The following is a 17,870-nucleotide window of genomic DNA, read 5'->3' as shown; positions in this document are numbered from 1 at the left end:
TTGAGGATGATGGGGCGACTCCAACTGGAGGAGTGAGTGTTGTGTTTCATGCTAGGCATATACCGAGCAGTCACGGTGCAAAGTCGGGCGAAGGTGGCTCGAGTAGTGAAAGTTCGGATAGTGAATCATGAATCAGGGAGTGCTACCGATCTGGATCGCGTAAATAGGAACGAAACTCCTTTAACAAGTTGTGGTCATGGAGACGAGCAGAGCTATCTCAAGGTCGGGATGTTAGCAGACAATTCGCCGTCTAGGCTTGAACCGGTGGAGAGAACGAAGCTCAAGTATCTTTGCAAGATACCTGCTTCTATAAAGACGAGGGTGCCGACCAGACATGAGAGAGTGGATTGGTCCATGCTGGACTAGATCAGTATATATGAGTAGACTTTGGTGGAAGGGATGTGTTTTCCCATCCCAAGGCTGGTTCATGAGGTGCTAAGTCATTAGGGGATTGCTTAGAGCCAATTGATGTCGAACATCTAGCGGTTGCTTATGTCCATTGAATTTCTGTGCACGCGGCTCCATATAGAATTCAGAGTGATGGACCTGCTTTATTCATATTACCTCAAGGAGCATGATAAGGAGAGAGGTATATACCTTTTTATGTCGCAGCATGGCCATAAGCATTTGGTGACGGGGCTAAAGACGTATGACAAGAAGTAGAAGGATAGCTACTTCTTTGTGCGGGGTGACTTGGTTTTTGAGGAAGGTGGAGCTAAGGGATTCTATTATTCTGGCAGATGATAGGTGAAATAACTTTATTTTCGCTAAGTGTTGGTGTACTGAATATCATTGTTTTTTCTTTTGCAGACTTGAACTACAATAGGGCCTTGCTAAGACTTCATGCTGAAGAGAGAAGTCAGGCCATTCTTGCTCTACTAGAGGAAGAAAGAAATTACCGCTAAGGGTTAGATGAGGCAAATCTAAGAAAGAGCCATTTGTGGGGGCACGTCTCCGAGGTGAAACAAGGTACCTTGCTTTCACTTAGGAACCTGTTGCTATACGTCTTGTTGGTCCGGTACAGTAACCTCGTTGTCTTTGGTAGGTCTATTCATCATCCACTAACCACCGAGGAATTGTACCTTGGAAGAGAGAGGATGTCGAGTGAGTTCAAGGTTTCGACTGTCAAGGAGATCAAGGAGAGGCGTCAAACCGAGTCAGCTAAAAAGTGAAAGAGAATGGAGTTGGGTGGAACTTCCTTGGCAGCAAGTGATGCGAGCCCGAGCCGTTCGTCTCCACCTACTCAAAATGTGTGTCGACTCCAAAGGTTGTGGTGCTGGATGGCGATAATGTGAAGATCGTCATCCCGTTTGATGCTTCTACCTATTCTAACATTTATTTTGTAGAAGTCGTGTTGCATTCCTTCCTACTGCCTGAAAATGAGTATCAACTCGGGAGGATCGGTACGATGCAGACAACCAAGTGGACACTGACTTGCCTCTTCCAGGTATTGGAAAGTTTGTTTAGCTCCATCATTTTTTGCTTTTATACTTGGTTTAATTTGTTGCCTTCTCTTTGGTTGTAGGCTCTTTCCGGGGGTGCCCATCTTCGGAGGTTGAGCACCTCACAGGAAAGGAGAAACAAGGATCTGGAGAGGTGTGTTAGGGAGTTGACTAATTCCAACTCCGAGTTGGAAGGAAAGTTGCAGCTCGGTCAGGAAAGAGAGGAGTCTGGAAAGGTTCGTGCAAATCTTGCACACCAACTGCAGAAGGTCCAAGCCTAATAGGAGGTCGAGAAGGCCTCCTTGATTAGGAGGTTGGAGACTGTCTCCATTGAGGCAATTTTGAAGACAGATTAAGGAAGGAAGATAGGGCGAGTAAGAGTCGGACGAAGACATTGCAGAGTACAAGGCCTTTTTTGCCTAGCAGGGACTTGGGTCCGAGTCAGATAGTTGTGAAGCCAGAATTGTTACTTCAGATACTCGCATCGGGAAGCCGAGCGATGGATTGAAGGAGCCGATCTAGGAGATAGTCACACTGGGGACTCAGTCGACCAAGGATATTGCCGAGCCGAGCAACAAGACAGCTGAAGACGTTTTAGTTTAAGTTGAACTAATCTTGATTTTTGTAAGTGTCGAGTGAACATTTTAATTTCTGTAAGTGCCGAGAGCATTGGATGGTGACGGACTCAACCCTCGGGGCTTTTTACTTCTTTTATGATAGGAGCTCGGCTTCGTTTATTTCCTTTTTTAATGTTTGGAATTTTCTCTCTTTAATTGATAAGTGTTATGGATTTCTGGCTGCTTGAGGTCTTGACTTCGTGTGAAGGGAATGTCCCCTATAGCCCTTAGGGTGTTTATTGTGAAAAATACTTTAGCACTTTGCATAACTAAATAATCCCTCGATTTATTGAATAATGAAAAACAATCTTGACTTGGAGAAAAGTTTTCTAACAAACTGGGGGGAGTGGACATGCCCACCTTGTCCCCCATTGTAAATAATTCCTACATGCTATAGGTGGTAGAGCCGAGCCGAATAGTTTTAGAAATGGTAGGCCTTTATATGGATGGCATTCCAACTATAAGTGATGTTTTTTTCTTCCGACGTTTACTGTTGATAGACTCCTTTCCCGACAACCTTGGTATTTTGTAAGGCCTTCCTATGTGAGACAGAGTTTACCGGCTTCTAATAATCTTGTGTTTTGGAACACTTGACGCAGAAACCAGTCGCCTACTTTGAAGACCCTGGATTGGACATATTTGTTGTAATGTCGAGCTCCTTTCTACTGGTAGATGACGTTGCGGATAAAGGCTTGATCCCTTAGTTCGTCGGCAATGTCAAGGTTATGGCAGAGTTGTTGCCCATTCATGTCGTCTTTCGTCCATTAGAGCTGAGCCGAAGGGATTGAGACTTCAGCCGAAATTAATGCTTCCAAACCATAAGCCACAGAGAAAGGTGTTCTTCCTGTGGAAGATCGAGTAGTGGTACGATAAGACCAAAGTACTCTTGGGAGCTCGTTCGCCCAAGCTCCCTTAGCTTTTTGGAGTCTTCTCTTCATTGTTTGGAGGATAGTCTTATTGGATGATTTGGCTTGCCCATTCCCTTGGGGGCAGTGTGGCGTGGAGAAGCTCAGTTTGATCCCCCACATCTTGAAGAAGTCTTGGAAACCGGAGCTTATGAATTGGGAGCCGTTATCGAAGACAGTCTCCTTTAGTAGGCCGAACTGACATATGATTTTCTTCCACACAAAGCTTTTTACTTCTCGGTCTTTGACTTTAGTGAAAGCCTTAGCCTCAATCCACTTGGTGAAGTAGTTAGTTACTACGAGCATGAAGACTCGTTGCCTCGGTGCAGTTGGGAGTTTACCTACTATGTCCATTCCTCACTTCATAAAAGGCCAAGGTGTAAGGACGGAGTTGAGCCGTTCTGGGGGGAGGTGTGATGTTGAAGCAAAGCGTTGGCAGTTGTCGCGTTGCTTAGAGAATTCGGCAGAGTCGGAGCACAACTTTGGCTAGTAATAGCCCGTTGTGAGAGCCTAGTTAGCAAGGCTGCATCCCCCAGCATGGTTGCTACATTCGCCTTCATGGTGCTCTGCAAGCACATACTTTGCTTCTGTCGGGGTAATGGATTTGAGGTACGGTCCCAAGAAAGATTTTCGAAGTAGGCGACCATCATAAAATAGTGAACTGAGCCGCCTTGGCTTTCACCCGGCGTGCTTCGTTTTTGTCTAGTGGGAGCTCGTTGTTCTCCAAGTAGTGGAGGATGAGTGTTATCCATGACTCATCCGAGTCGACTAGTGAGATCTCGACCGAGCCGACCGCAATGGCTGGCGTATAGAGGTGTACCAATGGAATTATTGTTGGCATGTGGTTTATAGGGCCGAGCCAAGGTTTGCTAAAGCAGCTGTATGAGTGTTTTTGGCCTTGGGGACTTGGGTGATGGTGATCTCCTCGAAGGACGATTGCAGCTATTTGGCTAGGTTGAGATACGAGGTCATCTTCGTGTCTCATGCTTAATAGGAGCCCTGAAGTTGATTTATCACCAATTGTGAGTCTGATTTAACTTCCAGCTTCTTGATCCTCATTCTCTTAGCGAGGGAGAGGTTGATGATCAATGTTTCGTACTCGACCTCATTGTTTATTCCATTAAAGCTGTGCCATATGGACTGTTGAAAAATGTCACCTTCTAGTGATGTGAGGGCCAGTCCTAAGCCGCTGCCATTGATGTTGCTTGATTTGTCTACTGCTAGAGTCCACTTGGACGATACATGATTTGCCAAATATAGGAGCTCCTTTTCTACCTAAATAGAAGTGCTAGGTACGAAGTCAGCGATGAAGTCAACTAACACTTGAGATTTGATTGCGGTGCGGGGTTGGAAGGAGACATCAAACTCACTTAGTTTTACCGCCTACTGAATGAGCTGACCCAAGAGATCAGGCTTGTGGAGTATCTTCTTCAAAGGGTAGAAAGTTAAGACTATGATGGGGTGGCATTGGAAATATGGTCTTAGCTTCTGTGCGGCAATGATCAAGGTGAGTGGCAGTTTTTTGAGTTAGTTGTACCGTGTCTCGGCATCGAGCAGAGACTTACTGGTGTAGTATTCTAGCAGCTGTTTTCTTTCCTCTTCTTGAAGTAGTACAACGTGTTTGAATCAATCTACCAACACAGTGAAAAAACAAAAATTAAAAGGATGAATCGATTCCTTTTATGCCAAGATCCAGGTATAGATTATATAGTTTACATGTTAAATCAAAATTCTACACAAAATAATACCAATCCAGACAAGGATCAGAGATCTTACACACGTTTGGAGGCTCCTTCAAATGTCTCTGAATCTACTTCGCTACCGATTCAACATAGAACCGAACGAACGGTGATCCACACGAAGACAATCCGAAAAACCAAAGAGGGGTTTGCTAGATCCACTAATTGGCTTCAAGAATCAAGTTGAATCAAAGAAAAACTTTGATTCAAAACCAAGGGGAGAAAGTGTGAGAGAAGGGAGAAAAGAGGGCTACTTTTTTCTTTCCTTTTTAATGGAAAATGAATGATTGATTTCTTAACACAACTTGCACTTATATAGTGCAAGTTGTTGAAATCCTATTCCTATAAGGAATACACATGGGTTCCAACTCTACTCCACCCTTGTGTCCAAACACCCTTCTTATGGTATTTTATATTAATTAATTATTATTATTATTAAAATCAATTAATATATTTATAAAATATATTAACATTTAATTAATATTAATAATTCATTTAAATATATGGGTACATATATTTAAATATAATCTCACTAATTTAATTTTAATATTTAATTACAGGCAACAACCTCAGCAAATTTAATTGAACTGTGAGATTATCAAAATACCCTTTCGTCCTAAAAGACAAAAATACCCCTTGAACAAAACAATTCTTAAATTATTTTCTAAGTGTGTGACCCTCACTATACACAGACCAAGATTGACCCCTAACAAGGCATCATGGCCACTCGATAGATTTAGAATCAACAAAATAGCTACCGATCAACGATATGGTTACCGTGCAATCAAATCCTTTCATCATCTGTTATCTCATCGAGACTGAGGTACAGAATTAGTGTTAACCTCAGTTATCCTCAATATCTTTGTATTCAGTTACTAGACCAATGACCTGATAAATAAATTGGATTGGGCAACAACTCAATCCCACTGTGGCCACAGATTTAGTGTCATTGTCATTTACTGAATTGTGCAGTGAGATAACTTCTCCCGTACCCGAGAGTGATGAATCCTTTGTCAATTCACCATAGTCTTGATACACTCCTCGATGCAGTCAATCACTATCGTATTGATAGCTCTGAATAAAATTGCGTTGGGTTAATGTCAAACTACATCAATCGGTGCACAAGGTGCTCTAGTAATCTCAAGTCTAAGGATCACATGCACTATCATTCGTTAGAGGATATTTTCCATAGACATTGGGGTTACCACTGATATAGAATCCTCTGGTGGGTTAGTCCAATGAACTTGCCTACAGCAAGCACCCATGTATTGCACCAGGTTGTCGGCAAATAACCTTGACAAGTGAGATCAGTCACTGCCTTTCGATAGGGTCGTTCAACACTATGATAGCCTTACCGTATTATCTGTGTCCTTGGTCAGAATAATACTGGGGCTACGAAAATTTCTAGAATGGCCACCATATGTGATCATACGGTTCTCACTATCAAGATTTGAAACACTTGATACCCTCGTCAAGGTTCTACCATCTTAAGGACATATATCAATACATATAGTTATGATCTACATGATATAGAATAAAAAGCCTTTTATGGATTAATGAACATTATTACAAAGAGTTAATTTTACAATAATTGATTAGCTCTAAGGCACCTACTCTAACACAGCAGAGATGGCACATTCTAACATGGCTAGGTAGGTGAAGAGTCATTCCTTTGTTTTCAATTTGGAAAGTAAAGGGGGTGATGTTAGATACCTTTTTAGGTGAGTCAATGCTTCTTCACACATTGGGGTCCACTCAAACTTCTTAGACTTTTTTAGGGAAGTAAAGAAAATGTGGCACTTCTTCGTCGACTTAGAGATGAATCGAGTCAGTGCGGCTATTCTTCTTTAGAGGCATTGAACATCTTTGATGCATGTAGGAGATGGGATGTTCAAGACCGCCTTGATTTGATATGGGTTGGCTTTGATCCCATGCTGTGTCACCATGTAGTAGAGGAATTTTTCGGACGAGACATCGAAGGAGCACTTGCCTAGGTTCAGCTTCATGTTGTATTTCTGTAGCACCTCAAAGGCTTGTCTAAGGTGGTCAAGGTGTTGCTCGGCGATCAGGGATTTCACCAACATGTCATCGATGTATACTTCCATAAAGTCCTCTAGCAAATTGGCAAATATCTTGTTCACAAGGCGTTAGTAGGTGGCGCTAATGTTCTTCAAGTCGAATGGCATTACTTATAACAGTAGATTCCTCTCTCGGTGATGAAGGTAGTATTTTCTTGGTCATCCGGATGCATCAGTATCTGATTATAGCTTGAAAAGGCGTCTATGAAGCTTAGTAGCTCGTCCCCAACGATCGCATTCACTGACATATCTATGTGGGGGAGAGGGAAAATGTCTTTTGGGCAGGCCTTATTTAGGTCGGTGAAGTCAATGCAGACTCTCTGTTTCCCGTTCATCTTTTTGATAGCCACCACATCTGTCAACTAGTCTGGATAGTGAATCTCCCAAACCGAGTCGTTACCTAACAGCTTCTTTACCTTCTCATTAATCACCTTGTTCCCTTTAAAGGCGAATTTCCTTCTCTTCTATTTCACAGGGGGGTGATCTAGGTTGGCGTTTAGCTAATGGACGATAGCCTCAGGATTGATTTCCATCATATCGGCGTGGGACCAAGTGAAACAATCCTAGTTCTATTTAAAGAAGTCTGCTAGCTTTTTTTGGATATCAGGTCGGAGTTGTGCCCCTATTTAAGTCTTACAGTCTGGGAGATCTGGGTGCAACTACACTTCGTCCAACTCTTCAACTGTCGGTCTGTCCCGCTCAGCTCCTCCAACCGTGTGGGTCTGTAATTGCTACATATTCCCCTGCTTAGTTTTGAAGGTTTTCTGATAGTAGTATCTTGATGCTTTTTGATCCTCTTTTATCTCCTTAATGCCCTACTTGGTGGGAACCAGATGGTCTAGTAAAAGGTGGATGGAATAGACTACATGTCGTGGATCCATGGTTGGCCCAATATTACATTGTACGGAGAAGGTACGTCCACTATCATGAAGGTGGTTTGGAGATTAATTCCCTCAGCATAGACTGGCAGAGCTATCTCCCCCATAGTGTACTTCTGTTCTGAACTGAAAATAACGAGTAGAGTGGATCATCGATTTATGTTAGATTCCTCTAGTCCCATGACTTTTTAGGCATCGAGGAACATAATGTTTGTTGAGAAGCCGAGGTCCATGAGGATTCTTTTTACTAGGATGTTGGTGATCTGTAATATGATGACGAGCGCATCATAATGAGGGTTCATGAGCAATGTTGTCTTGTTATCAACGAATTCAATAGCTAGATTCGTTGGCTTTTGAACGCAAGGTCGTGGAGGGTGGTGTTCAGGCCTTGCTACGGCTCTTACATGGCGCTTGGCCGAGGAGTAACTCACTTCGCTTATCTTGGATATTGATATCATGTTGCACATCGCGTCAGTGGGTGGCGCTTTTAATTGCGGTGTCACTTGAGGGCTTTTACCTGCATAGGTGGCCCTCCCTTTCTCTATGATAATCCGTGGATTATACTGTTTTCATTAGACTTTTTAGTCGGATTTCAAGTACTTTCTAGTTCATTTTAACCTGAATTGTTGCTTAAATCTTTACATTTCGTGTTTCAGGTTAAAACAAACATTTTGTGTAAATAAGGACAAAATTGGAAATTCTAAACTCAGAAGTAAGCAGATCTCAGAAGTTGGGAGAGTTCTAAAGCAGAATAAAGCATATGAAGCTCGCTTCCAAGGGAGAGCACCGAAGATCGAAGAATCAAGCGAAGATGCAAGCTGAGTGGCAGTTCTGTAATTTCATAACTTTTCAAGAAGCTTCGCCGCGGCGAAGTACGCCAGACACGAACATGTTTGCTTCTCTCTTCGCCGCGGCAAGGTTTCTTCTTCGCCTCGGCGACTGTCGTGAATTTCAATTTTGTAAAACACACAGTTTTACTTTGTGCATGTTTTTCTGGGAAATTTGGACGAAGTATAAAAGGAAACACTTAGCATTTTTCCGAGGAGGTTGAATAGGTTTAGGGCAGCATTTTACTTTTGAATAGAGAGTTTATTTTGGAGAGATTGTGAGGTTCAATAAGGGTTAAGATTCGATTTCAAACCAGAGGAATCATCATTTGGGGAGATTTCTTATCTTTTATGTTATTTTCATTATGTTGAACTTTAATATTTTTGTTTCTTTCATTTGTGTTGTTGATTTAGCCATGAACTAACCCATTTTGGGTTAGGGTTTTGATTGTAGTTTGGATTTTAATGGGTTAAGTGATTGATTATTCTCTTTTCATATGATTATGCTTGGATTGTGTGTTTACTCTGAATTTTTAATGCTTATATGTGATGAACATGGTGAGATTGAGAAATAAATCATGTTAGGCTTCTTGGGTAATCACCATTGTAGTATTGGATGCTAGAGATAGATTCAAAAGTCAATGAAATCATTTTAGGATTCTTATGCTTAATGAACTTGGATTTGTTAACTTTCAAATTGTTGGGTGCGGAAAGTTGATAAGGAAGGGTAGGGAAACATAGCCTGAGAAGGTATGTTTAACACTTAGGAGAGTTCGATTTACAATCAATGCATATGAGTATGATTTTAGTTTAATTCTTAGGTTTAACCCATAAAATCCGAATGAAGTCAAAACCCTACCCATTTTACTTGAATTAATTTCTATCCGTGTTTTTCATCTCGCGTTTCTTCGTTAATTTTAGTTTAAAATTTATTGTTAAGTTTTAATTAGAAATAGCTCCCATAAATCCAAAGAAATCGATTGCTCCAACTTGAGAATAGTAGGAAACTTAGTGCTTAGCTAACAATCCTCATGGGAACGATACTCACTCATCATTATATTACTTGTGTGATTAGTATACTTGCTACATTTGCATGTTGTAGGAAACACGCATCAAGTTTTTGCCGCCGTTGCCGGGGACTGTTTTAAGTTAACATTGAGTCTTTCTATAATTAGCTAGATTGGAGTTTTTATTTTGTTTTTAATTTTCAGTTGGTTTGTGGTCTCACTTTCCTTCATTTTTGTTTTTGCAGTTTATGCGAAGAGTGAGACGTCAACTAGTGGTTCCTGTTGATCTTTAGATTGAGAGAACTGTCAGACGACGTAATAGAGAGAGAAGAGAAAGAGAGGATATAGTTGTTGAAGCAGAAGTAATAGTTGTTGAAATGGAAGAACCAGAAAACATGACACTGAGAGAATTTTCAGTTCCCACAGTGAATGGTAGTGGGTCGAGTATTACTAGACCTACGGTGCAAGCCAACAACTTCGAGATCAAGCCGGCAATCATCCAGATGATCCAACAGTCGATTAGATTTAATGGTGATTCGAAGAAAGATCCGAATCAGCATATTACAAATTTCTTGGAAATTTGTGACACCTTCAAGTCGAACGGAGTGTCGGACGATGCTATTAGGTTGAGGTTATTCCCATTTTCATTGGGGGATAAAGCCAAAGGGTGGTTAATGGCACTACCACCGGGAACTATCACAACTTGGAATGATCTAGCACAAAAATTCCTTACTAAGTTCTTCCCCCCAGCAAAATCAGCAAAATTAAGAAATGATATCACATCATTCTACAAGATGAGTCTGAGTCATTGTATGAGGCTTGGGAGAGATACAAGGAGTTAATGAGGAAATGCTCACACCATGGCTTGCCAGTTTGGCTTCAAGTCCAAACATTCTACAATGGATTGATGGGTAGTGTGCAAACCATGGTGGATGCAGCTTCAGGAGGGGCCCTGCAAAATAACACACCAGAAGAGGCCTATGAGTTGCTTGAGGTTTTGGCAAGCAACAACTACCAAAGACCAAATGAGAGAGCAACAACAAGGAAATCTTCGGGTCTTCATGAAGTTGATGCCTTTACAGCCATCTCAGCCCAACTCACGGCACTTCAGAAATAGTTGGAACTCTATACAAGCACCTCAACTAATGTGTGAATTTTGTGCAGGAAACCATGTGAGCAGTGAGTGTCAAGTTGGGAACAAATTTGCTTCGTCATCTTTATCAACGGAGCAAGTGAATTACTTGGCAGGAAATCAGAGATAACCAAACAACCCATACACCAACACATATAATCCGGGGTGGAGAAATCATCCAAATCTGGTGTGGGGAAATCAGAACCAGCAAAATAATCAATGGAACCAGAGGACAGTTCCAAATAACCAACCAGGGGTGAATAATCAACCAGGAGATCAAAGAGTGACAAAGTTGGAAGATATGTTTGGGAAATTTATGCAAGAGACCACGGGATTCATGAATGAGATGAGGACGAATTTTAGAAATCAAGGGGTATCCATTCGGAATCTTGAGGTACAGATGGGCCAATTGGCCGAGAAACTAAATGAGAGACCTCAAGGTTCTTTACCAAGCAACACGGTGACTAACCCACGTGAGCAAGCAAATGCCATAATTTTGAGAAGTGGGACAGTTTTGGAAGAGGTAGAGCAAGCTACCAAGGAGGTTGAGCAAACCGAAAAGGAAGATTCGGATGAGGAAGTTGATGAAGAGATTATTGCTGAAGAGAAACCAAGTGGGTTGGAGGAAGAGAAAAAGAAAAAGGATGAAAGGCAAAAGAACAAGGAGAAATTGCCATTTCCCGAGATACCACCAGAGTTGGCACATCACACTCCACCCGTTCCTTTTCCTCAGAGATTGAAGAAAAAGAATTAAGATAAGCAATTTTCAAAGTTTATTGAAATTTTTAAAAAATTGCATATTAACATTCCTTTTGCAGATGCATTGCAGCAGATGCCGAGTTATGCGAAGTTCCTTAAGGAAATTTTATCGAACAAAAGGAAGTTAGACGATGAGGAAACGGTGATGCTCACGGAGGAGTGTAGTGCCATCCTCCAGAAAAAGTTACCTCCAAAGCTCAAAGATCCAGGGAGTTTTACTATTCCTTGTATTATAGGAGATATTACATTTGATCGTGTTTTGTGTGATCTAGGAGCTAGTATTAATTTGATGCCCTTTTCTGTTTTCAGGAGATTAGGGATTAGTGAATTGAAGCCAACGACCATGTCATTGCAACTAGCAGATAGGTCAATAAAACACCCGAGGCGGATAGTAGAGGATGTATTGGTAAAGGTGGGCAAGATAATTTTTCCAGCAGATTTTGTGGTGTTGGACATGGAAGAGGATAAGGAAATTCCTCTGATTTTGGGCCGACCATTCTTGGCCACGAGGAGAGCACTTATTGATGTGCAGGAAGGAAAGTTACTGTTGAGAGTTCAAGATGAAACAGTAACTTTCATTGTCTTTGAGGCGATGAAGTTTCCAGCTGAAATGGATTCATGTTTTAGTGTCGATGTGGTGGACAAATTGGTTGAGGAATCGATGGAAGAAAACAACCCACAATTACCTCTAGAAGCGTGTATAGCCAAATCAAAAACAGTAGAGGTAGAAGAGTCGGCGAGTAATGATTGTGCTAGGATGTTAGAAGCACTTCAACCGATTGATGAGAGTCAAAATGTAGAATTTGAGGAGTTTGATTTTGATAAAGAGAAGGAGAAGGAAAAAAATGAAGAACCTCTAAAGCTTGAATTGAAACCTTTACCTTCGCACCTCAAATATGTTTATCTTGGAGACTGAAAAACTTTTTCAGTGATTATTAGTTCAGGTTTGAGTAAATTAGAGGAAGAGTGGTTGATTAGGGTGTTGAGGGAACATAAACTAGCAATTGGATGGACCATCTCGGACATTAGAGGAATCTCGCCATCATTTTGCATGCATAAGATACTCATGGAGGATGATTTTAAGCCTAGGGTGCAACCACAGCGGAGATTGAATCCTTCGATGAAGGAAGTGGTGAGAAAGGACGTGGTGAAACTCTTAGATGCGGGGATTATTTATCCTATTTCTGATAGCCCATGGGTGAGCCCAGTACAAGTGGTTCCGAAGAAGGGAGGTATCACGGTGGGAGTAATGAGTTGATACCAACAAGGACGGTGACGGGCTGGAGAGTATGCATTGATTACCGTAAATTGAATGAGGCGACAAGGAAGGATCATTTTCCTTTACCTTTCATTGATCAGATGTTGGAGAGGTTGGCAGGACATGCCTATTACTATTTCCTGGATGGGTTTTCAGGATATAACCAGATTGTCATCGCTCTTGAGGATCAAGAAAAGACTACCTTCACTTACCCCTACGGCACCTTTGCTTACCGAAGAATGCATTTTGGGTTATGCAATGCACCAGCAACATTCCAAAGATGCATGATGTCAATCTTTGGAGACATAGTGGAACGGTTTATAGAAGTCTTCAAGGATGACTTCTCAGTTTTCGGTTCATCATTTGATAGCTGTCTAACTAATCTCTCTTTTGTTTTGTAGCGATGTAAGGAGACGAACTTGGTGGTCAATTGGGAGAAGTGTCACTTCTTGGTCCAAGAGGGAATAGTGCTCGGGCATAGGATCTCCAAGGATAGAATAGAAGTTGATCGAGCAAAGACGAAAGTGATTGAGAAGTTACCACCACCATCAAATGTCAAAGCAGTCTGAAGTTTCTTGGGGCATGCGGGGTTTTACAGACGCTTCATAAAGGATTTTTCTAAGATTTCTAAACCCCTCTGCAATTTGTTAAATAAAGATGTTGTTTTTTACTTTAACGATGATTGCATGCATGCCTTTCTAACTCTAAAAAAATTATTAGTATCTGTACCTATTATTGCAGTTCCCGATTGGGGACTACCCTTCGAATTGATGTGTGATGCTAGTGATTTTGCTTTAGGGGTAGTTTTAGGACAAAGGAAAAACAAAGTGTTGCATGTAATTCAGTATGCTAGCAAAACACTCGTTGATGCACAATTGATTTACACCACCACTGAAAAAGAACTGTTGGCTGTAGTTTTTGCTTTTGACAAGTTTTGTTCTTATTTGTTAGGTGCAAAGGTGATCGTCTACACGGACCATTCAGCACTCAGGCACCTATTGGCAAAGCAAGAAGCAAAACCTCGGCTGATACGCTGGATTTTACTACTTCAGGAGTTTGAGTTGGAAATTTGAGACAATAAGGGGTCAAAAAATGTGGTGGCTGATCACTTGTCGAGGATTGAGAGACCAATCAAGGGAAACGAGGAGGAAATGCCAATTAGAGAAACATTTCCAGATGAGAAATTGAAGAGAGTGGAGGAAGCACCATGGTATGCGGATTTTGCAAACTATTTGTCATCAAGGGTGCTCCCAAGTGGTATGACATACCAACAAAAGAGAAAATTCTTCTCAGATTTGAAGTATTATTATTGGGAAGAGCCGTTTCTTTACAGATATTGTGCTGATCAAATGATACGGACATGTGTCCCAGAAGAAGAGATGGAAAGCATTTTACAGCATTGTCACGAGAAGGAAGTAGGTGGCCATTTTGGAGGAGCTAGAACAGCAACCAAGGTTTTACAATCGGGGTTTTATTGGCCAACCCTCTTTAAGGATTCCTTCCAGATGATTCAAGAGTGTGACCAATGTCAACGGATGGGTAACATTTAAAAAAGAGATGAGATGCCATTGAACAACATCCTGGTGGTTGAACTTTTTTATGTGTGGGGGATTGATTTCATGGGTCCCTTCCCAAGTTCTTTTGGGAACACATATATATTGGTAGCGGTGGATTACGTGTTGAAGTGGGTTGAGGCAGTTGCATTGTTGACTAATGATGCTAGGGTAGTGATTAAGTTTGTGAGAAAGAATATTTTCTCAAGGTTTGGGGTACCACGGGCAATCATTAGTGATGGAGGATCTCACTTTTGCAATAGGCAAATGGATGCACTGTTGAGTAAGTATGGAATGACACATAGAGTTGCAACACCTTACCATCTACAAACAAGCGGGCAAGTGGAACTGTCGAATAGAGAACTAAAGGGGATTTTAGAAAAGACAGTTAATGCATCTAGGAAAGATTGGTCACGGAAGCTGGATGATGCGCTTTGGGCATACCGAACCGCTTTTAAGACTCCGATCGGTATGTCTCCATTTAGGATGGTTTATGGGAAAGCATGCCACTTGCCCGTAGAACTCGAGCATAAAGCATATTGGGCAGTCAAGCAGCTAAACATGGACTTGAAAGCTGTTGGAGAAGAAAGGATATTGACTTTGAACAAACTCGATGAGTTTCCTCTCGATTCATACGAGAATGCCCGGATTTACAAGGAGAAGACAAAAAGGTGGCATGACAAGCATATCTGGAAGAAGGACTTTGAAGTAGGGCAGAAGGTGTTGTTGTTCAATTCTAGACTCAGGCTTTTTCCTAGAAAACTGAAGTCTAGATGGTTCGGACCGTTCACAGTGACAAGAGTTCATCCATACGAAGCGGTGGAAGTGTCACATGAAGAAAAGGGCACCTTTACAGTAAATGGACAGAGATTGAAGCCCAACATAGTTGGGATGATAAGTTGCAAATCCATCCCAATCCGGCTTGACATCCCAACCTGAAGGATTGAGAGAGTCGAGCTATCGACTATAAACAAGCGTTTCTTGGGAGGCAACCCAAGTGTTTTTACTTGTTTGTTTTTCATTTTTGTTGTTGGAATTTGTTTGAATTCATTATGAGTTTGTATGATATTTAATGTGTGTGTTTATGGGTGTTTCAGGTGAAATTTTCAGAGAAGGAGAGGACACAAATTGCTGAATACTTCGTCGGGGCGAAGAAGTTTTCTTCGCTACGACGAAGCAATCGAAACAAAAAGGTTGGCTCCCAGATGTTTTCGCCCCGGCGAAGGAATTGTCGTCGCCGCGGCGAAGAAAGAATGATAAATTTTTGGAAAAATTTCTAAGGCATTGTTGCCGTGGCGAAGAAAATTCTTCGCGGAGGTGAGTTGCCTCGGTAAACCTGGGAAATTTTTAGGGTTCATGCACGAAGAACGTCGCCGCGGCGAAGCTCGTTCTTAGCCGCGGCGACAAAACTTTTCTATAAATACCCACTCTTCTTTTTCATTCTTCACGCAATTTTTCATTTTCACTTGAGAGAAAAATTTTCAAAATTCAATCTTTTGCCTTCCTAGTGCTTTTCCAACCAAAATTCTTACTCCCTAACATTCCTAAACACCAAAACAACCCATTTCAACAACAATTTTCGCAAAAATTTCACGAAAATTTTTGGATAAAAAATTTGGGGCTTTTCAATATGGGCTGTTTCTGGTTCAATTGGTGACGAATACTCATTCATATTGGTAAGATCTCGAATACCCAAAGCTTTTTATTGCACAATTTCAAGTTTTTAATTGTAGATCTGAAAATTTTTGTTGCGATTAAGTTGTGGAATTTGGGTGATTTTGAGTATTGATTTTGTTAGAGGAATAGTAGTTCGTGCTTTGGGTGATTGTGAGGAGTGTGGGTTTTTGAAAAATTGAAGTGTTTGTGTGGATTTGAAAATTTTGTAGTTTGGGGGTAAAGCGCAAATTTTTGGAAGTGTTGTTTGTTTTTGCAGGTTTGAATTGGTTGTGTAGAACAATTAGGTTTGAATTGTTGGGAAATAATTTTTGAGTGAACTGAAATTGTGAACAATGCCTGCCAAAATTAAGCATCCATACAAGGGTAAGGGTAAGGCCAAAGGAAAGAATGTTAACAATCGTTTTGTTAATGATCAAGCCCGTAAACGGTATGAGGAGGCAATCCAAAAGGATAAGGGTATTATTCCTAAACGCGGATTAACCGTGAGTCAGTCCTTGGACTGGAGTAGAGGGAGACGTTGGGAGATGTTTATGAGTGCTCCTGCACAACCGGCTGTAGAACCGCTAGTAAGGGAGTTCTATGCCAATCGCCCGGATTGTCAGGAAGGTACAGGTTTTGTAAGAGGGGTTGACATGCCATTTACGGAAAGGGTGATCAATGAGTTCTATAACCTAACTGAAATTTTCCAGGATGAGTACGTACAGTTTAAGAGATCACGGTTTGATGACAGTATCATCCTTCTGGTCATTGCAAAACTGGATGCAGATTGGGCAGTATCGAAGAAACAGAAGAAGACTCTCAAGGGAACTCAGTTGACACCGATGGCTCGACTGTGGCAATATTTTGTCAGTGCAAAATTGATGCCAGAATCACACTATAGCACAGTTACTCACGAGAAGGCAGTATTGCTTTACTCTATTGCCATAGGGAAGAGAATCGATGTGGGAGACATGATCTGGAACAGCATTAAGCTAGCCTCCAAAGCAGGGCGAACAAGTTACGGTTTCCCACATCTCATCACAACCTTATGCGTTAGAGAGGGAGTCGAGGTTCAGGATGATGAGCACCATATTCATGCTGCCCCAGTTTTAGACTCAGAGTATTATAGGAAGCACCTTGACCGTCCAAAAACTGCACAATCAAGAGTAGGGGCAAAAAGGTAGAGAACCACACAAGGCTTTGTCACATCCTCCAGCTCCACAGCTACTCAGAAAGAGATGACACAGCAGATGATGGGGATGATGCAACGGATGGTATATCGTCAGGATTGGTTGGTTGAGCAGACCCACATGATGTATGAGATGTAGAAGAATAGCTTTAAAGAGCTCAACGTTGACACTTCAGCATACCAATGGGCCGACTGGGACTTAGATGTGTGGATGGGCTTCGAGGAAGATGAGGAAGATGAAGAAGATGAGGAAGAAGAGGAAGAAGAAGAATGAGCTGGAGCACCTATTTTTGTTTTTTTTTATGTTTTTTTTTTTTTTTATTTTGTTGTTCGGTTTAAACATTAAACTCAGTTTTATTTCTGTTTTGGATTTTGGTTAGTTGTTTTAGTTGTTTCTTTTAATTTGTAGTTGTTGCAAGACGAGATTAGGTTGTAATATTTTCAAGTTAGTTTGTGAGTTTTTGCTAACACAAGAGACACCACAGTTTCAATTGTTTTGACATATTATGGGAGATGAAAAGTCCGAGACCGGGTGTGCATTGTGGAGCGACACTTCACGGATTGACCAGGGAGTTTTCTCGTACCTTTGTTCTTTTTGATTTTCTATTCCTGATTTATGCGTAATGGAACATTGGGGACAATGTCATGTTTAGTTTGGGGGTAGGAAATAGAAATAAAACCTAGTTTAAGGGTATATTGGCTGGAAACCAGAACCTGCCTTAAAAACTGCCTAGCAGTACTTGGCAACCTTTGGTATAACAACGCCACGTACACCTTAAACGAAAAAAAAATAATAATAATAATTTCTTGAGTTTGATTGTTTTGTCGAT

General features: G+C 41.3%; 1 protein-coding gene and 1 non-coding gene across 2 annotated transcripts; one reads left to right on the top strand and one right to left on the bottom strand.

Annotated features, from left to right (window-relative positions):
* The first annotated feature begins 7,647 nt into the window (after window positions 1-7,647).
* On the top strand, window positions 7,648-15,134 carry LOC116135137. The gene is given in 4 exon segments (XM_031420843.1): window positions 7,648-7,693; window positions 12,799-13,114; window positions 13,229-13,937; window positions 14,235-15,134. Coding segments are annotated over 4 exon segments (1,971 nt in total).
* LOC116135167 lies at window positions 10,255-10,360 on the bottom strand. The gene has a single exon (XR_004128854.1). It is a non-coding gene; the product is annotated as a small nucleolar RNA R71 (small nucleolar RNA).
* Window positions 15,135-17,870: the final 2,736 nt, after the last annotated feature.

The sequence above is a fragment of the Pistacia vera genome, unplaced genomic scaffold, assembly GCF_008641045.1.
Source record: "Pistacia vera cultivar Batoury unplaced genomic scaffold, PisVer_v2 Contig294, whole genome shotgun sequence".
Classification (NCBI taxonomy): domain Eukaryota; kingdom Viridiplantae; phylum Streptophyta; class Magnoliopsida; order Sapindales; family Anacardiaceae; genus Pistacia; species Pistacia vera.
The sequence above is the reverse complement of the archived record's forward strand: the minus strand, read 5'-3'. Positions and strand labels throughout refer to the sequence as shown.